Source organism: Varanus komodoensis, unplaced genomic scaffold (genome assembly GCF_004798865.1).
Source record: "Varanus komodoensis strain SLA01 unplaced genomic scaffold, ASM479886v1 scaffold11, whole genome shotgun sequence".
NCBI lineage: Eukaryota > Metazoa > Chordata > Lepidosauria > Squamata > Varanidae > Varanus > Varanus komodoensis.
In genome coordinates this window covers 17,509,447-17,530,953 of record NW_025335317.1, presented here as the reverse complement: position 1 = coordinate 17,530,953, position 21,507 = coordinate 17,509,447, and the positions used below count along the sequence as shown (strand labels likewise).

Sequence of the window (21,507 nt, the reverse complement as noted above, 5' to 3'; positions counted from 1 at the left end):
TACCAAGAAGGCCTCCTCCTTGTTCCCACCTTCCCAAATTCCCTTAGAGCAGGGACCTAGAGGAAGGCTCTATTCAATGAACAGAATGCATGGTAGGTTCATGCAAATAGAGTAACTGAAGAGTTTGGGAACATTCAAAAGCCTGCACATAATTTTGTGACTTTTGAGCTGGCCCTTATATAGATTTTGAATCCTGCCCCCACTAACTTTGTTTTGCCCATTATTAATCTTTATCCAGATTTTACATTACTCAGGTTTAACATCTGGCAGACCCTTAACATTATCCTTAGATTTTGTTTTAGGCAAAATTCAGCATCCTCTAGACATGTGCTGAACACTCTTGCAATGCCTTTCTGTATTCATAACTATGCATTTTGCTTCTCCTGAAATGCCTCTGATGTTTTGCGCAAGGAAGAGCCTCCCGATTCCCCTAGCAAACCTGAGCAGCAGCATCTCTGCTGCAGCAGAGCTCCATCTCTTTCTTTGCTGGGCAGAACATGAAGGGCCCCCGTTAAACTTACCTCCACAGCTGCTGCTGGGTAAGAGGCCTGTGGGTGGTGGTTGGCAGGCAGCAATGTATGAAAAGGCTCCGGCTGTGCAGCTCCACAGTTTTCGGCTTGACTGCAAACACCCTTGGGTGGCTGGAATGTGGAAAAGTTCCTTTAGGGACCAGGGCTCAATTGCTCTTGTCGCCATGATGCAACCTTGTTCTCAGGGTGCTGTTGTTTTAAATACTCTGGCGCAATATTCAGGGCCAGGCTACTGCAGGAAGAAGGGCAGCGAAAGCCCCCTGCTGCCCCCCACCCTCGAAATCAGGAATTCTATCACCTGCCACTGCGCTCTCACTTCACGGTGCCTCAACCAGAGCTCCTTTCAGCCAGGCGTATCTGGTTGCAATTACCCAGCCCACAGGTACTTCGCAAAACATAACTTAAGAATGAAGAGCAGGCCACCAGAAGGCAGCGTATTCTCACATACCTGATCCTGTGATCAGTGACATGGCAGGCAAGGAGAAAGAGGGAAAAAAGGAAAAAGTATTCAGAGAATTTCTACAAGCTGAATTAGCAAAAACAGACAATTAGAAATCCTCACCCAGCAGCACCCAGTTTTAGCTACCTTTTCTCGTACCAATGGTAGATTATAGATTCATAGAATAGTAGGGTCAGAGGGGGCCAAGAAGACCATCGGGTCCAGCCCCCTGCTGGTGCAGGACACCAAGTCACATCATCCCACTCAGATGGCTGCCCAGTTTTGTACTGAATGTCTCTAGTGTGGGATTGCCCACGGCCTTTCTTGGGAACTGGTTCTACTGTTGTATTGCTCTGGCAGTGAGGAAGTTTTTCCTCCCACATTTTTTTTGTTTGTTTAGTTGTAAAGTCATGCCCGACCCATCGCGACCCCATGGACAACACTCCTCCAGGTCTTCCTGTCCTCCACCACCCCCTGGAGTCCACCTAAGCTCACGCTGACAGCCCCAATGACTCCCTCTAGCCACCTCATTCTCTGCCGTCCCCTTCTCCTTTTGCTGTCAAACGTTCCCAGCATCAGGGTCTTCTCCAGGGAGTCCTTCCTTCTCATGGTGGTGACTCTCCTCCCACCCACCGTCCCCCTTCCTCTCAGTCTGTCAGGCAGTACCTCAGCAGACACCAAAGGAAGGAACGAGGCGCCTCTCTTGGACAGCTGCAAGAGCATGCTGGGCTCAGCTCCCTGGGGCTGTCCAGCAGTCGTGGTTACACAGACAGGGCTCATGCTCTGCAGTACGGCAGAGAGGAGGAGGGAGGTGAAAAGGCATCCTTGCCCGGAAGGAGTGGGAGCCGTGCTCGATCCACACTCGGGCAAGCGAGAGGGAATCAGCCGGGCAGCCCTGCCAAAAGGAGCTGCGCCACTCGCCTCATCCCCTCTCGGTGCCCCACATACACGCCGCGTGTGCACAGGCGGGAGGGAGACATCAGCCAGGTCGGGGCTGCACTGCTCAGCCGTTGTTGCCCATCCATCCCTCTCGATTGCTCCCGCTTGCCAGAGAGGCATCTCCAGCCTGGCACCCGCCCACGCACCTCTCTTGCAAGGGGCAGCAACAGGAGGGGGCGGAGTTTGTTCCCTGGGTTGGGGAGGCCTCTCGGACAAGTGGGGCTGGGAGTAGGGGGCGGCAGGAAAGCAGGCACTGCTGCCGTTGTGCACTGGGGGTTTGGTGGGGGGATCCGCTGAGCAGCACTGCTCCTTTCTGCAGTGCTGCCCCGCTGATTGCCCACTCCCGCCCCACGGAAGAGGGCAGGAGGCAGGGTGGGGCAAGAGGTGTGTGTAGTGGGGACCCCTCTGGCATTCACACAGAACGACAGCCGTCCATGGCACGGAGACTCAGGAGATCTGGGTTCTGGTCCCCGTTCAGCCATGGACGTCCTGGGTGACTTTGAGCCATTTAGAGAACTGTGAGGGCCGCCCTGAGTTCCTTGAAAGGAAAAAGGTGTGATATAAATATATCAAGAAATAAAGAATGAACTTACCAATAGGTGAATTAGAAATTGCACAAAACCATGTGAGTACATGAAGGCGTATTTCTTGCACTGCGGAAGAAAAACAGCTCCAGTAAGTACTACCAGATCAGCCCATGATCGTCAACACACACAGAGCTTGCAGAACTCCGGCCTAGCTGCACGGGGAGGGCACCAAGCTGGCCGAGGCTCGACTAAGAACTATTTGCTGTTCTAGCTCACCTTCCATTCAACCCGAGTTGGACAGTCCAAGTATCATGAGGGAACTCGGGTTGATTTCTCAGCTTCATCTTTGTGAACTTACATGCAAGGAAGGCAACATCTTTCCCAAGCCCATCTGCTGCCTTCCAGCATTAAACAAGATTATCATGGAACAGGGGGAACAAGACCTATCCGGATGATTGTGTGATGATTAGACATGAGATCGGACACGTGAAGCTTGTCTGAATCTATCCTTTCAATAACAAATTGCAGGTACAGTTGTTGCTGGATCAAAAAGGTATCAGTTTTCCATGAGCAAATGGATTGGTTGATTTTTTTAAAAATCTAAACATTTTTTTAAACATCTAAACAAACTAAGCCATATTATAACAATGCTAGTCAAAGAAACAGCAGCTTTATTGAAAAGTGGCTTTTCTACATATAACAACACAAAAGGTTGTCCCGGTCCCACTGGTCACCAAGCACCTTACCACACGCCATGCTATTTATTTTTTTCACATATCGCATTTCCAGTCAGCTGCCAAACCAGTACAAAACCTCATGAGGCCTTTCCCTGTCATATTCACCCAGTCCTTTGAGTAGAAGATTGAATGGGTTACCTCCTCTACCAGGTCAGGCTGCAGATGTTCACAACGCTCTCTGACATGCACAGCTAAGGACTGGACAAGGAAGGGGCTGTTCCGCATGGATTCCTGCATCTCAGCAGCTACCTTTGAGCAGTCCCGACAGGGGTTCTCTTCTTTCTAAACAAACAGAAGGTGAGAGGAGAGAAATACAGGGTTCAGTCCATCCACAGTGCTGCCAAAGCTGCTCTAGCAAAGGCAGTGACGTTTAGGATTTAGTTATTATGAAGGCTTTGAAAAGCCCACATCTGGGGCAGAGGAGGATAAGCACACCTTTGGACAGGCAAAACCGGATTAATTCAGTTTGCCAACAAGAAAGAAACATCCTTGCATGCAAAAACCTTACGCAAGCACTCTTTGCTTGGTGTACACACATTCAAATCAGTCCCATTCTCTTGACATGCCAGTGAAGATCAGACTAGAAATGGGTGAAGATTTGTACCTGCAGGTATGAGCAATCTGTATAATCAACAGCGAGTGCAATTTGTTTAGAGTGATGCACTCGCGAGCACTTGAGCCTATCCATGGCTGGGGGTGTTTCCAGAGGAGGCTCTCACTATAGAATCCTGCTCATGAATTTTACAGGAGTCCAGATGATGCCTGTCACCCTCCCACATTTTTCAGCTGCTTTTTCCTACCAGGAAAAAACTGACTGAGGAGGGAAAGACAGAAAGGCTGCACAATGGCTTTGGTAGCCCTCTATCTGGATGCACACAAACTGCTGCTGTTCAACTGGGTGAATGTAGTCCACCTGCACATTGTGTGTGTGTGTGTGGGGGGGTTAATCAGGGGAGGGCAGAAAAAGATCTCCTGATGTCCTGGACATCAGCTCCCAGCCACTGGCCATGGTGATGGGGGCTTCTTGGAATGAAGTTCAAAACACCTTCGAATTTGTCTTGTATCTACTTCTAGTGGAAATACTTGCTCAAGAGGAAGTCTGAACAGCCCAAGAACATGGACTTTGGAGAGGTGAAGTTCCTTCCCTCTCCTTGCCATGGTCTCAGAGGCTGCTGTTTGCATTAGACGTTTGCTGGTCCCACTGGGGGTAGCAGAGCTTTCCCCTGAAATGCAAATGTAATGCAAGGAGAGAGGATTTACTTACAAGAAATGCTAAGGAGCAAATGAGCATTTTTGGTCACAAACTTTTGGGCTGACTATGGGTCCAATATAGAATATCATTCTAATATGAACTAGGCCAGCCTGGCACCTTTTGGAGTCTGAGACAAAAGAATAAACCCTTTCCACCTCCTAGCCTATTTCCCCTTTGTCCAGAGAGGAGGAGGAGGAGGAGTGGAGTTGGGGGCTCTTAACCACTGCATTTGCCTTAAGGAAGAAAAGCACAGTAGCCCCCTGTCTTCCTTCAGCTGTTTTCCTCTCTCCAGCCTGGCAAAAAGGATGAGCAGGGCTGGGCTACCAGCCACAGTGCTTGCCTTCCTCTGGCAGAAGCAGAAGCAGGATCCAGACACTTGGTCTCACTTTCCTCCGAAGAAGTAAGACCAAGTACCCAGTCCTTCCACCATGTGTGTAGGGAAGTGGCATCCTGAGGAACCCAGGACTCCCCCGCAGGAGAGTAAGATGGCCCATGTGCCATCCCTCTTGCTCTCCTGCATCAGTAGGAATCCAGGAGAACTGACAAGAGTCACACTTCACTAACCATTATCAGCTGGAGTCCCTTGGTGAATGACAATGCTTTTCTGTTGCACTGCCAACGGGATCTTTCATTTTCAGCTTGCCTGAGGGTCAATTAACCCCTAGAACAAGCCAGGGGCAACAGGTTCACCCTGCCTGGGTAATAAGGTGGGATATCATGTCATGGCACCCAGCCACACAGTCCTCCAAAAACTTGCATGGAACTGTGTTTGGACAAGGTGGTCCTGAGAAATGAGAAATTGCTTTGGACCTTCACAGCCCTCCCAGGGTAAGATGGTGCAGCCAGGGCCCCTTTCCGCCTGCTCTGAGAATTCCCCATCCTTCTTGTGTAGAGCTGCTGGAACGCAGGAGTCAGATCTACCCTGATTACTTCCTCACCAAAGGTTGAGAGAGAGGCTCATCTTGAGGGTAGAGGAGAAGAGGCACATTAGCTATGAAGGGGGCCCACATTTCAGCAAAGTCTATCCCTTCCGGAATTTTATCCGACTTTAATGGCTTCTGGAATTTCAGGGGTCCTTGCAGGGTTTCTTGAGGACTGCACAACCTGAAAGCATTACACGGAATTTCCGGTTTATCCTAGGAAAAAGCAGGAGAGAAAGCAAGAAACTAGGTCATAAGAGGACACAGCCAATCCCTAAAGAGGAGAAGCAATTAAAATGTTTGAAGTTGTCTCTTTTAATTTGCCCGTGCAAACGAAAATGACTCCCTCACGGCAAGCGTAGTTACTCATAAGAACGTTGTTGCTGTTTTGAGAATTCACAAGAGACACACACACTTCTGCCTCAAAAGACGTGGGGAGAAAACACCCAAATAGGAAAGTCTTCTCCATGTACTAAAAACAACTTTTTAACTTCAAGAATTGGTGCCCAAATTTGTCCTTTTCCCTCTTCTCTCACCATCCTTTTTATTGTATCTTTTAGATGGTCAGTGCATGAGACAGAAAACAGCCTTGATTTTATTAATTGTATGCAAACTGCTCTGAGAGCCTTTGTGGCAAAGCAGCAGGATGAAAACACCTTAAATAAACAAACAAACATCAAAAAGCTACTGAAGCCTTTCAACCTAAGGCATGAGGCTGGAAATTGACATTTTTCCTGCAGGGTACTGAAGTTGTATGATGGAGTCCACATTCTCCGTAGTGTGCACACATACCTTTATCACCATTGGTGAAACAGGTTTTGCAGGTTTCTGTAGTACCTCAAACACTTGCAAAACCTGTTTGACTTGCAGTGAACACCAGTGGCTTTTAAAGAGTTTCAACTAGCTTGAAAAATATAAATAATTCAGTGCACTGTGTGTCTTCAACCTCAACTAGAAAAGTTGGCAAATTCCCAACACAGACACCTTCCATTGTCCTGCTTCTGTTAAATGACTGAACACTATTTGGGTAGAAAGAAAATATTTACAATTCAACAAGCCCAACTAATTAATAATTTATTCTGTTCAAAATCTAGTTATGTGACCATGGAGCATTAAGTGAAGACCCTGGCATTTTTCCAGATATTTTAGCCTTTCCATTTCTCTTTTAAATCTGTGTTCTATCCGCTATTGTATTTTGGAAAGATGTATCTGTTGTTTCAACCATCACGATCGTATCGAAAACATGCATCTATACATCTTTGTATGGCTGCTTCAAAGCTATGGCTTTGTAAAGGCTTTAGTTTGAGTTTTACTTACATTTTATACTATAGTTTTAAACTTTTATAGTCTATCTTCACTTGTATGTTATTGATTCTTGTGAACCTGATGGAGAATGTTAGCTATCCGGTAGTGTAAAAATGTAATAAATAATCACTGACGTATTAGGAAAACCATAATTTAGGCAGGAATGTATTTTCAGTACCGGTGTGAGCAAAAGAAAAATCAATTCTCTTCTCAGTTCTGTCCTGGGGAATATCTAAATCCAACTTACACATCCAGCTCAGTTGGAATCAGCCAGAAATACCCTGCAATCCTGCACAGGAGTTGCTGTGCTGCTGTTAACACTCGACTCTTAGAGAGGAAACACAGCAGGTCTGGTGTGAAAGAAATATATGCTTTACTTAAGATGCAACTGTCAGGTCATGTGGCTTCTGAAAGAGGTGTAGTGGATGAGGCACCAGCTTGTCCTCCATCAGGCAAGCAAAATATCTTGGACCAGCTATGAACTTCCTTGCCAATTTACCTGCATTTGTTTGCCAAGCTCTACAAGAATGATAACTCCAGTGTCCACCATCTTCTTGCATTTGACTAACCAGTCCTGGAAGGGGAGATACTGGCATCCCCTCTCCAAAACCTTGCAGAGCTTTTCCTAAGGAAAAGGGGGGAAACAGGGTGTGAGAGAAAAGCATTCCATATCAAGCTTCAGTTGAGGGTACTTGAAATCAAGTAATGGCAAGTCCAGGAGCACAGAGCATATTAAGAACATCTTAAGGAATGGTGTTTCCTTCCAGTTTCAGATTTAAGCACATCAAGCACGCTCCTTGGAATCATAAAAAGAGGAGTGCTTTCCCTAATTTAGAAATAAACAGACTTCAATACAATGGGTTCATCAAACATAGATGGTAGAATAAAATAATTTTATAGCATATGTAGGGCTGCCAGTTTGGGAACCATATCATGTAGTTATACATTTTAGCAGTAACTTCAAAAAATAACCCTTCTTCACATATAGCAAAGACTCATCTGTGGATTTCTGCAAATCAAGCTGTCGTACTATTCAAAGTAAAAAACCAGGCCTGGGTTTTCTGGCTGCTTGTTTTGCTTGAATCCCAGTGAGTTGCCAACCTTAACTGCATTCCCAGATACAGTAATTCATAGATTGGGATGGGATGAAAATCTCCTCCACCGATCTACTTACATCTGTGGAATTGTCTTGTACAATCTTCGCCATCATTACTACAATGAGTTTACACATAGAACATTTCAGGCTTTTCTGAGGAAGAAGAGAGCGTTACTTATGAGACTGGTATATTTTTGTATTTGTAAGAAACATTTCTATACTGTTTCTCATTTGCAAAAATCTTGATTCGGTTTACAACATCCTGCAACAATCCAATAAAATAGTAATGATATAAAATTAGAGAAAGTTCAAAACAGCTCATGACTAGAGGAAAGCCAAAGCAAAAATACACATTCTCAATAAACGCCTAAAATATACCACTCTTTTTAGACAAAACTTGACTAGCATGTCATATGCATGTGAAAGAGATCTTGGGCTAAATTCTGTCTATGTTGATTGCACCTAGTTCCCTCTGAAATCTATGCAACAGGACTTAAAGTTTATATGAATTTTTGCCAGTGGCTACCTCTTTCATAATTATATGTAGTTCTGACCTCTCTTACCAGGAGAATGAGAGGTCAGCAATGCAATGCAATTGACTGAACAGTTATTTTGATCTAGGTGCCCTCCAAAGTTTATAGCCTCAACATAAAACATTCCAGATGATTTGAACAACTCCCACCAGCCACAGCCAGCATGACCAGTGACTGGGGATGATGGGAGCTGCATTCCAACTCATTTGGAGGACAAAGGTCGCCTACCCTGTCTAGGCAGGCAGCAAATACTCTCTCCACTTCAAACCGACATTCCATAAGGGTTTTTTTTAAAAGGTCAGAATAACCAAATGTAGTTTTCAGTACTAACTTAAACAGGACTGTTTTGTGTAGATGCACAATATACAAGACTGACTGTATTCCACAGTTATGCTGCACAAGCAGAGGGAACTCATATGGGCAAGGCTGGTCTTAACTGCACTTGGGGACTGGGTGACTTCTGAGTGCACAAAGGAGAAGGAAACACTGGCCTGGTCCTTTTTTTCTGGCAATCTGATTACTCAGATTATGTTGCTTACATAGCGCAAGCAAAATGTACTCTGTGCATGCTTGGAACACATTGTCATCCATTCTCATATTCCTTGGGCAAATCTATTACTAAAATGACAAGCAAACAAACAAAACTGAAAGGGCACTTATGATGGGGGTTGGAAAGGTGTCTATATTCTGTAGTGTCTACTCACCACTGGGGTATTAAGACCCATCACTTGCTGGCAGTAATCCAAGGTCCCACACTTCAGCGCTGTAGGAAAGTCCTGACACCATGTTTCCGGGCTCTCTTGACACTCTCTCTGCCCGGAAGGAGGGCGTGCAGCAGCTGCCCACGAGAAGAAATGAAGCCTTAGATTTCAGTTGCACACTGAAAATATTTGTCGACTTACAATGAAAATAAGTGCTGTTTCCAATCAGTTATAGACTTGTTCTCTACCGTCTTTTTAAAATTATGTCTTTTTCATTTTGCATCCGAAGGGAGGAGGAATCTAGGACCAGAGGGCCAGGCCTTGAGGCCTAGTTCAGCCATGTGTAAAATGGGAACAGTGACTTAGGAGCATCATCAAATCTGAAAAGCACAGTAGTGCGGTATAAATGGCTGCCTATATTTGAAAACAAAACCCCTAATATGATAGTTTAAAACATTGCTGATAATATTTCTGTCTAATGGGTGAGCTAGGCTGCAGGGAATATTGCAAACCTTATTCTGGTGGGATAGTGAAACACCCCCTTCACATGATGACTCACTCATTTATCATACTAAATCATGTTTTATTACTGTACAAGGGTCCTCTGCTCTCTGCATGTTTGCTACAATTCCTTCACTTCATTGTGTTTGCAAATCATCATTTTAGCAACAATGGAACACAGCCAGTTTAAAACAACAGTACTATAAAAAGCATAGCTTTTTCTTCAAGTCAGACATCAACAATCTGTAATGCATACAGTAATTGTAGCAGATGGAAGGTTGACACTGGAGATAAATCACTAGCTAAATCATAAATCTCAATTATTCTCACTATCATAAATGTAGCCGCCATACTATAAACAATGAAAATAAAAGTGACTTGTTGGAAAATACCAATGCATGCTTTTGGTCTTTTCATGACACTTATTACATTAGATTTATATCCCATATGATTTCCTCTTGTGAGGAACCCAAGGTGGCTTGCATAGCTCCATGTTATCCTCACAACAACAACCCCGCGGGGTTGGTTGGATCAAGAGATCACAACTGGCCTAAGTCATTCAGTGAGTTTCATTGCAAAGTAGGAACTAGAACTGAAGTTTCCCCCTTCTCCCATTCAATGCTCTAACCACCACACCACTGATCGTGCTACCAGTGCTCAAATTATGTGGGTGGAAAGTAAGAGGGCCTTTAATGAAATCAAAAAGCCCACATTTGCCTCTCTGGCTGCGATTTTGATCAAACCCTCATTTAAGTTCTCTTAGCTCTATTTACATACAAACTAAAAAGAAATGAAACAGAAGCAGCACTAATGAGTAGATTCCTCCAGAATTACCCCACCCCCCATTTCAGCGTGTATTAGCAGGTGATAATGTTCAGCTCTTCCGTCATTAAATGCTTCACTGCTTATGTGTTAAAGTACACTAACAACTAGAACTTTTAATACCATTAATACTTTGTTACTACTTAGGTTGTTTTGGAGTCAGGTTTGCTCATCTGTTTTGGACAGATGGTGTTTGGCTCTAGATATGTAAAAAGGCAAGGAATGACTCCAATAATAGTTTTTAACATCAAGATTGACTAAAATGCAATGGCTCATCAGCTACAATTTGATCCTTATGCTAAACTAAGTTTTGGAATACAGTTTTGAAAATTGAGAGATGACTTTTCTGGGGAGGAGCTGGTTGAAGTTATACTTTAGTACATAGTTTGGAGAGGCAAAATTTACCATATTCATCATTACAGATTAGACATCATATACTTCTGTCCTGTGCCTGGTGGTAGCCCATCTGGGCTCTGTATTTGTTGGAATCTGAGACTGAAGAGGGTGCTGGTGTTCAATCTATTTTGGACTCCACATAGATTTGCTAAGAAGCTGACTAGGTCTGCTGAAAGCTGGCAATGTAATGCAAACAATGAGGCATAGGATGTGGACATCTTCCTTGGGGTTACAAGTGCTCTTTTTTTTCTTAAAAATTTCTGATATCTAATCTGTCGGTGCACAGAAGGACAGCAAAAATGGATTCCAAGATGCTACTAGTTGCAATAATACTTCTGATTTTTAAGGAGAAAGACCTACATTTAATGGACTGAAGATCTCATTGCTCTAGCTACATTTGAGCCTATCTCATACAAAAGTCATATGGGTGAATATTTAGATATTTAGACTGCTTATATTAATGTATTAATGAAATAGAAATGTTAGATCCTTTCCCCTGTTGGTCTATCCTCCCTTTGCCCCCATATCAGTGAAGGTTTTTAATTATTACTATGCATTGATGTTTATTGATATAAATATTCTTCCAAAAATTTTTATTTTTGCTTTGTTGTAGCAGTATTATAAATGTAAAGATGAAATAAGCAATGAAATGCTTTGCTGCAGCTCATACTTATTTTAAACCTCACAGGTTTGTCGTTGTGGGGATAAGACTGAGAGCAGCAAGAGGAGAATTATGTAAGCCAGTCTGAGTTCTTTGTAAGAATAAAGGTGGATATAAATCTAATGAATAAACAAAGTGCCCACATGCTTGCCAAATTCATAACATCCCCTGCAGCCACTTCAGAAGGGTGTGAAGTACCCAAAATGCAGCAGTGCTACGTACATTGAGTTCTTGTGCCTTGAACAATTCACAGAAGTGCCCTGTAGTTTGGGTTAACACCATAATGCAGCGGTTCCCAGGCTGCGAGATTGTTAAATCATTTAGCTTAATAAGTGCTCTTATTTAATATAAATTTATTTGTTATTTATTTATTTTTCAATTTATAGCCTGCCTTTTCCTACAAAGGGCTCAAGGCAGCTTACATCATTTCTCCTCCTCCATCTTATCCCCACAACAACAACAACCCTGTGAGGTAGGTTGGGCTGAGAGGCAGCGACTGGCCCAAAGTCACCCAGTTGGCTCCATGGCTGAGCGGGGACTCGAACCCAGATCTCCTGAGTCCCAGTCCCATGCTCTTAACTACTACACCGCACAGGGTTTTAGCTTATTTGATACACAGAGAGACCCGATTCCTCCAGTCTCCAAGAAGCACTTTTTACTTACCTTGGGCATTTACACCTTAGCTCAGGCTTTCCCAACCTGGTACCCTCCCGTTGTACTGGACTACGTTTATCTTCAGGCAGCGTGCAACGCATCTGGTGGGCACCGGGTTGAAACAGTTTGCCTTAAGTTTATTGCCGCAAAACATTTTCAATACGTCATGCAGCTGCACCTCTGAAGATGCAAATTTCAAAATGTGACTGCCGGGGTTTAACTGGAGTTGTTCAATGTGATGTACAGATCTACAGGTATAACTTTCATTGCTAAAATTGTGCAATCATTGACACATAGCCATGTCAAAGAAAAGCCCTCTTTTCTAGAAATCAGCATGGTACATCCTTGAAATGAAGCTGAACTTAACCGGGCACCGTTCCAGAGAGAGCCGATTGACTCTCAACAGAAAGCAGCTCAAACAGAGAGCAGTTCACACGAACCTGCCCCATCCTCCTCTCCTCCCCATCCAGATCTTCTTTCTGCTTTGGTATGTAGGCAGGAAAGATCGCACCATTGTAACTTTTTTAAACTTCTGTGACCTATTAGAAAGTGTTAGGTGTGTTCCGTGTAAACCCTTTAACGATCAGCGTATAAAATGGCCGACATAGGACTGCTCAGGTGCACCATCTGAAACAATTGGTCGGCTGTCGGTTATTCTCAAGAATAAAGCTTTTGAAAGAAAACCTTCCTCTATTGTGTATGTTGGATGTACACACACCAGGACACCGAGCATTTGGTCCACAGAAGGCATCAGATCATTTCACTGTTATAGCACAAACATGGATTCTGTCTTCCCCTCAATAGAAGTATGGTAGGTAGGAGCCTGGCCTCACAGGAACACGTTGCAAGCACTTCCTAATTTGCACCGCAGCTAATGTCCTCTCTTAGCTGGTTCGCTTCAGGCTTTCTTGAGCTTTGCTGCAAACCTGACAGTAGCTGCAAAGGACGGCGAATGCATCTTCCTAGCAGCATCATAGCATTTCCTGTTTTAATACAACCTATGTTGGGGTGGCTAGCTCTGGAACTGGCAATTAAAATGCAATATATTTGGTTTGTTTGCCTCTTCCAACCACCATCTACTCAGGCACGACACTCATCCTCTGGGCCTTCCTCCAAGGGAGGTTGGAGGGTGGCAACAAAGCAGCAGGCCTTCTCTGTGCCACCCCACCCCATCTTTGGAGCAACCTCCCCACGGAGCCCCAGTGGGTGCCAAACTTGCCATCTTTTTGGGACCAAGTCAAGGACAGCTCTTTATGGTGAGGCCTTTAAGGACTACATGGTTACCCAGGGGCCTGAGGTAATTATCCAGGTGATTCTTTTTCTTCTGCAAGTTCATTTCTGCCTGTATGTGTTTAGCCATTTAAAATTAATTTTAAAGTTATTTTGTTTTTATACTTGTATTGTCTGTTATTGTTCTGTTTAATGCACTGTTGTAAACTGCCCAGATAGCATCAGCTATGGGGTTTTAGAGAAATGAAACATTGCTGTTTTGTTGACTATTGTTAGCCTCCTGAACTGTTTTATAGAAGGGGAAGGATATAATATGCCAAGAAGGCTTGGAGTTTGTAGGTCCAAGACCCTTCACTAACCCCAGAGGTAGAGAGATGGCAATTCCTGCGCTGATAGTCACTGTCCTGTCTGCTCTCTCCTCCTGCCTGTAGGTTGGAATCCTTGTGGATCAAGTGATGCTACATGAAGGTCTGGATCTTGTGCTAAGATTTCCAGTTGCTGATCCCGACCCTACAAGTATCCTCTGATCATTTCAAAGTGATAGGCCCCTTGAAGTTGTTTCAGATGAACACCTTTGTCCAGGCCTGAAAGAACAAAACCTTGCAAAACCGTCTTCTTCTCAGAATTATTTAAGATAGCCATAGAGCTAGCCATGTTGAAACATAAGTAAGATTCCAACCCTCATATTAAAGTAATTACCAATTCCTTATTAGTGTAAGTGTAATAATTTCCACTGTTTTCAGGTCAAGCCTATTTCAAGGCTATGTTTAAGTAGAGCAAGTTTGAGATTTTCCAATAAGCTAGAGACCAAAGTAATTTGTTTCTTCTGCTCAACAGGAAATATTCCAAAGGTAGATAACTTGCTCAACAGGAAATATTCCAGAGGTAGGTAATAGGTATGCTATTTATCCCATACGGGTGCATAAATTAGTTAACAGCTTTATTCAAGGGCAGGGACATGGATCTGGGCATTTCTGGTAGAGAAAATGAACAGCCAAGCCTGGCATATTAGTCTTAGGTTGCTTGCAAAAGTCAGATTCTCCAAGCATTGCAGCTGCACAATGTCTATTGCTGTGACAGACTTTGGGATAGCTTTTCCCAACCTGCTGCTCACCAAATGTTGGACTGTGATTCTTATCAGCCCTGGGTATGATGAAAGTTGTGGATTTGCATATCTGGAGAATACTCCATTGCTGATGTTTGACTCAGAGGCTAGAACTTGAAGCAACATGTCAGAGCTGGGAAAATGTCAGTTTTGGATTTTGAATTAGAAATCGAACTTCCAAATTTGAAAATTCAGCCTCTGGTTTGATTGTTTGTTTCTTACCTGCTTATAGGAATGCTTACTAGTTGATTAAATGAGCAAAACAGCCATCATTTACTAAATGCTTCTGCATGACCATTCTCAAATAGCATCATAATGGGCAGCATCAAGCACTGAAATAAGTTTCAAGTATTGCCAGTGTATTAATTTACTTACATACATTTCTGAAATATTTATTTTAAAACAGGGTCCTAGTTACACCTTATAACTGAAGCAGAAGTAACAGCTAGTTCAGATGATCAGGAACAAAACAGTGAAGGTGGGAGGCATTCTACAGAAACCAAAATCAAGCTGGGCAATAGATAATATATTATATAGCTGTGATATAGGCTGCATATCAACTGTGTCCCACCTTGAAGAATATGCTGACATTCAAAGAACAGTCAAGAGTTTCCGGCTCCAATTATAGCCACCCTCTTGAAAGTAGCAGTCTAGAATATCTGACACATCTCTTCCGACAAGTCATTTCACAGTTAAGGGTCAACCACTAAGTCAGTCCTCTGGGTAGTTGACATTAGTCTTGCAGAAGCAAATTTCAAAAGATTATCCCCAGAAGATCTTACCGGGTGAGGTGGAATACATTGGCAAAGGCGCCTCTGAAGGGATTTTGGATCCAAGCCGTGAAGGGCTTTAAAAGTAAATACCAACACCTTGTAATGCGTCCACAAATGTATTGGCAGCCAGTGCACAGACTTTAACATTGGCAATAGATGGTCTCCCCACGATGTCCAAAACACCATTCTGGCTGCCCTATTTTGTCCTAGTTGCCATTTCCAGAGTAGGTGCAAGGGTAGCCCTACTTGTCATACTTAGGGATGGTGGAAAGAGCAAGTGCTGGCAAGTCTTTTCAGTGCAATGTGCGTAGCAGATGTGGTGATACCAGAACAACTCAAGAGAAATCCGCAGCAGGGCAGGACCGTGCAGAGGAGCCGATGGCTTCTCTCAAGAGGCACTTGTGTAAGTTCAGAACTCTGGAATGGGCCAGGGTTACAAAACAAACAGGTTCAGCGATGCAACCTTTGTTGTGCCAGATACATGTTCACATCTATTCACCTGCTATAGCAGTTCCTACAGATTCATCTACCACACCAATATTTGCATCTTTTGAAAGGTGAGTGATTGAAGGAATGGATTCCTTTTGGTACTGGTTGCCTCTGCCACCTGTTCCAGGAAAGGTGTGGGTGGGAGCAAGTTATACCATCTTATTCATGCAGATGTTCCTACAGCAAGATGTGATCTCAGAACTAAAACTGTCAAGTTTACAATTATTCAGCAAAAGTAGCAACAAAATTTAGAGCCCTTGCCCAAAATTACACTGCCTAAAAATCCCTTGGGGTTAGCAGCAATGGATGTTTCAGTATAAAAACCATGAGCTTCATTTCAATCTGGAACTCAAGTTCTTGGGCTCAGCGTTCTTCAGTTCTTATTGCACTAGGTTCTACTTAGTGTCCATATTCCAGTAAAAACAAAATAGATCTTAGAGGATTATGAAATTTTCCCACTGCTGTTTTGCAAGCACAGGAAGGAGGAGATATAGCAAGGTCAAGAAACACGAGAGAGAGCATCTCACGTTTTAGGAGGCAGAGCACACATGAAAACAAAGATTATTTCAAAGGAGTAATTCTGCAAATGTGACACCATTAGATTTGGGCTCCATAGAATTTGGGAATGGCTAACCCACTACTGAATGCATTTGTCCCTTTCCAACTGGCACTAATCACCTAGCTTTGTCATCTCATCATCAGACAGGACTAGCTCACACCCACTCCAATTAGATCATTCATTAGTTTCCTGAGATTACCTTTGCATTCAGCATAAGAGTGGCACACCTGTCTCTGAAAAAGATGTGTGAACTCCTAGATACCCCCACAAGGGTAAGTTGTATTTGAAAATAGTGAAACAGAGATTGCTGTGTGTGATATGACACAGACTTTAATGACCGTTAGGCACTGGTGACCTGCTTTCCAGCTCCCTGTTTAATAACTAGTTATGCAAATTAATACTATAGTGTGGGGAATAGCATAGCCTAATAGTTGAGCTCCACCAAGGTATTGAATGTTTGGACTATCCATAATTAGCCAGGATCAGGAAAGGAAGACAACCCAGATCCACACCCTCCCTTGGTGGGTGTGTGTGATGTTTATTTAAAAAGAAGTAAGATACCTTCCCTTCATTTTTTGTTTAAAAACAACCCAGCTGCACATTTGAAATGCCATTGAAAATGGATTTGCTCGTAATGTATTTCTCAACAGGACTGAAACAGAAAACAACCTCAGAGTAATTGTGAACAAGAGGCTAAATATGACCCCACAATGGGATGCGGCTGCCAAAATGACAAATGTTGAGGGAGGACATGACATCCCTCTATAGGTACCTCAAAGGCTGTTACAAAGAGGAAGGTCAAGGTTTCTTCTTCCTGATGCCAGAGTGTAGGACACAGAATAATCAGGACAAGTTGCAAGCCAGATTCAGACTGGACATCAGGAAAAGCTTCCTCACTGTCAGAGCAACCTGACAGTGGAACCAGCTGCCCAGAGAGCTAGTGGGCTCTCCCACACTAGAGACATGCAAGAAGAAACTGAACAGACATCTGAGTGGGATGGTGTAAACTGGTGTCCTGCAACAGCAGGGGGTTGGACCCGATGGCCTTCATGGCCCCTTCCAACTCTTCTATTCTATGATCCTTGCAAAGACTGGGCTGAGTGTCAAGAAATTGTACAAAGTATAACAACAAATTATTACAAAGAGGATAAAGAGGAAGAAAATATAAACTGGTTCAAAGTAACATTTTTAAAAAAATAAGCTTCTACACACTTTAAATGCTGTTCTTCAGGTTAATAACTGAACAAATAAAATTTTATTTTCTGAGAACAGGCTCAAAATGCACTAGAATTTCAATTATCATTTAAGATTTCTGTCTTTCAATGATTTTACACTGCATCCTACCTTTTTAGAGGTCAGAACCTCAATCCCAGGCTCCAAAGTCAACCTTCCTGGCCGCACCTCTTTCCTCAACTACAGACTGGCAGTTTTCCTGGCTTATGTGCATTTCCCTACTTGCCCACTCCCATTCTAAAAGGTTGAAATTGTTCTCCCATAAATTAGTGGCAGTAAACACTTGAAGTAAAATATGGAGTGGCATTCCTTTTTCACTGTTTTGCCATTCTCGACCCCATTCCCTTGACCTGCTTCCCATCTCTGGCGTACAACTTCTCTGCACCAGGACATGTGCAGTATGTAGGTTGCCATTTGTTTTGAACTTCAGCCCCCAATTCCTGACCATCGGCCTTTTGGGAGTGGCAGTCCAAAAGGGCGAGAAATTGATCTCTTACCCAGCCCCGTTCTCTGCCAGATGGAGTGGTTACTCGGACTAGTGCTTGAACTATCCAGGTTAACACCCCTACTCAGCCCTGAAGCTCACTGTAGTCACCTTCTCTTTATGTAACCCAGGACGCTGAATCAGGCCACTGGTCCAGCTGGCCTAGCATTGCCCACATTGCCTGGCAGCAGCTGCATCAGCAATCCAGGGTTTCAGATGTGCTTTCCGAACCCTACCTAGATATGAAGGGGGTTGAACCTGGAAACTTCTGTATGCAGAGCAGGTGCTCCACCAGTGAATTACCTTGCACATTTATTGTAAGAATTAAATAAGGAAAGGGGAACCATGTAAATTGTCCCAGCAGGATACAAAATGTACAAGTAACTGGGCATGGGATGGTAGAAGAGATGGAATTCTTGCCAAGTAGAAGAGGGTACCATTTTTGAACACTCCTCTCTCACATTAAAATGCCTTTTAAGTATAACAAATTCTAACAGTGGAAGGTAGAGCCTGGACCTGCATTTCACACATTCTCTTGAAATTACAGCATGTTTGTGTAGGTTTGCTGCCGCCCCATCATGGTATTAGAGGGTCGGCAGGTTCCCTAGCAGCACCATCTTAGCACTCTCCCCGAACAACAAATCAGTTTGAAGGAAGTTACAACTTGCTCATGAAAGACTCTCTTTACCACTTGGCCTTGTTCAGGTTTTAAGATCTCCAGGGGAGACCCTTCTTTTGATACTCTTATTAACTATATTTTTATTCCGCTCCATGCTGCCACTATCAGAGCTTTGGTGAGGACAGGTGGCTTCTCCCAGGCTCTGAAACTCCTTGCTGAAGAAGGCTAGATTGGCTCCTCTCTGTTGTCCTTTTGCCAGCAAGCAAAGATGCTTTTCTCCAGGCTGTATTTTGGCATATAAACTGCTCTGTTGTCAGTGCTATTTCTTCTTGTGTTTTTAATATTTTATTTCAGTTATGGTTATTTTAAATCTGGATTGTATTGTTCGATGTCTTGAGTGCCGTTTTTGAGACAAGAGATAAATATATATAATCAAATGATTATGAAATCAATATGACTTTGTTATGGAGATGGGTGCTTGGTGCAAAGTTTTTCCCCATTTCAATTAGAATTTTAATTTCTTCAGTTTATACATATTTTCATTGGACACATCAGTGTCATTACAGACAGATGTGTTTGCTGGAAATACTTATGTGACTTTGCAACTGAAGAGAACAAAAATATAGTATTGTAAGGCTCTAGATCAGGGGTCCTCAAACTTTTTGAATAGGGGGCCAGTTGAAAGGCTGTAGTGACCATTGCGGGCCGGCGAGGTAGGAGTGCCCGAGGGCACAGGCCGGTGAGGTGACGTTGGGCACACACAAGGCGGCATTGGGCACCCGCGACGGTGGCTCGCTCGCTCGCTCAGAGATCTCCCAGCCAGTCCAAAACCATCTCCGAGTGAGCGAGCCACCACCTCCCCGCCTGTGCAGCAAGCACACGCGTGGGCCAGATGGATGGCCATGGCGGGCCAGATCCGTCCCGCGGGCCGTAGTTTGAGGGCCCATGCTCTAGATGTAACCTTATACTACATGTATCATTACATATTTATACCTTGTCCAGAGAGAGACCCATAGATACTTGTTCTTTTCTTTCAGCTCAGAGTAGCTGAATTGCACTCCTGTTTGCTTGAACTGGGGAAGAGACAGCAGGATCTCATTGGCGGACTCCCGGGTGAGATCAAATACTGAAAGCTGTTCTGTTATTCTACAACCATTTAAAGTTTCCAAAGAGCAAGCCCTAAGAATAAAAAAGTTCGAAATAGCAAGTTCCTAGCTTAGTAATCTTAAGGACACTGTAAAAATTTAAGAACCAGAGAGGTTCCGATTCACAATTCCAAGAATGAATTTTCTGAATTTTCTCTAAGATATCCTAGTTTTTCATTTCAGCTCAGTGGAAGCTATCTATTGGTGGCAGAGGGGGGGTTGGAGAGGCATTATGCATTTAGCATGCCTCACCTCAAGCCTCTTGGCGTTTTCCTTGATCCCTGGGAAGTTACATGGCAAAGCAGAAGAAATCAAAGCATGGACTGACTGGGTGGAGCAGGAAGGACACACACAGAGAAGTACGTGCAGAATTATATAACAAAATAGCTTTCCACCCATCCATTCTCTGATCACTTCATATTTCTGGCCATGCAGGAGGTCCGTGGGAAACAAGTCATCGTGGTTAGAGTGTGGAACAAGGTCTGGGAAGATGCAGGTTCAAATCCCCACTCCAGCTTGTAGCTCTGATTCCTACCTCACAGGGCTGTTGTAAAGATAAAACAGCAGTGGGACATGTTTGCCTCTTTGGGTTATTTGGAAGGCAGGATGTGGGTGAGTGATTAAAATAATTGTGATTAAAATAACTGCAAATGTGGAGGGCTGACTGTAATTTCAACCGCACAAACCTCTCACATCAGAGAGATTCAGATAACCCACAAGCTGGCCTCCTGCATCAAAAAGCATCTTGGTGAAAGATTTTTTCATGAAAAAAGCAAGGATTGAGGAAGATCCCTTGGAGGAGAAGAAAAGGCTTAGAAAGTTTTACAGAAGGTAAATGAGGAGTGTGGAAAGGTAGAATATTGCTGTAATACTATATCTCCTTACCTCAGAGTAAATCCCATTGAACTCAGTGGGACTTCTGTATAGAAACATAGAAACAGAGTGAGATAGAAGGGGTCTCCCGGGCCATCTAGTCTGACCCCTGGCTCCAGCCGGCTCCGCTCACGACATGCCCACCATGTGGCCGTCCAGCCTATCCTTGAACACCCGCACCGATGGGGCCTCAACGACCTCTCGTGGAAGCCCATTCCACACCCTCGGGGTCCTAACTGTCAGGAAGTGCTTCCTGGCATCCATACAGAACCTTGGCTCCCTGAGCTTTGCTCTGTTGGAGTGCGTCCTGCCTTCCTCTGCAGGGAAGAACAGGTCTCTTCCCATCTCTCTGTTTCTGTCTCCATGTGACATCCCCTCACATATCTGTATGGAGAGTTTCGTGTTAAATCACAGAGCTTGAACCAGCGTCTGTAAAAGTTACAATGCTCACTGAGCTGGATGTGTTACCAAACCCAATTTCCCAAACTTAATTCAGTAAGATTACTAATGAAATCTCATTCAATATGGTGGTGAAGTAGGAATAGTAATACAAAACAGAGGACAGAAAACAGCAGAATCAGATTGCAAGGAAGAACACGCCATGGACAATAGTTGAGAGATCAATTAGTTCTAGTAGCAATGTTACAAGCAAACAGAGGGATGTGGGGAAACAGAAAGGCTGACAAGGATGTGAACATAATTTAACACAATTAGGACACAGTCTGGGCGGCCAGATGACCTCAGAGCTGGTTCTCTGAACCTGGAGTCCCTGCCCTGCCCTGCTATCCATGCAGCTGGCACAGAAAGAACCACACCAGCTATCTTCCTGAGATCAGAAATCCACCCCAGAAAGGAAGAAAAGGGGTATGCCAGGGGCCAGGGCTGAACATGACCATCTAGATGAAATGAGGGTGCGAGACATGCCAGCAACAGCTAGATTGCCGTTGTACCTTGCTCTGTGCACTGGATACATGTAAGAATCAA

General features: G+C 43.9%; 1 protein-coding gene across 1 annotated transcript in view; it reads right to left on the bottom strand.

The window, feature by feature from the left end:
- Nucleotides 1–21,507, bottom strand: part of LOC123018421 (prosaposin-like) — a 40,753-nt gene that overhangs the window by 8,317 nt on the left and 10,929 nt on the right. Inside the window, exons 2-9 of the mRNA XM_044420499.1 lie at nt 8,983–9,116; nt 7,824–7,898; nt 7,149–7,274; nt 5,363–5,560; nt 3,311–3,454; nt 2,502–2,561; nt 979–984; nt 522–641 (exon numbers count right to left, since the gene is read on the bottom strand). Coding sequence (XP_044276434.1) covers nt 522–641; nt 979–984; nt 2,502–2,561; nt 3,311–3,454; nt 5,363–5,560; nt 7,149–7,274; nt 7,824–7,898; nt 8,983–9,116 — 863 coding nt within the window. The remainder of the gene's footprint in view (nt 1–521; nt 642–978; nt 985–2,501; nt 2,562–3,310; nt 3,455–5,362; nt 5,561–7,148; nt 7,275–7,823; nt 7,899–8,982; nt 9,117–21,507) is intronic.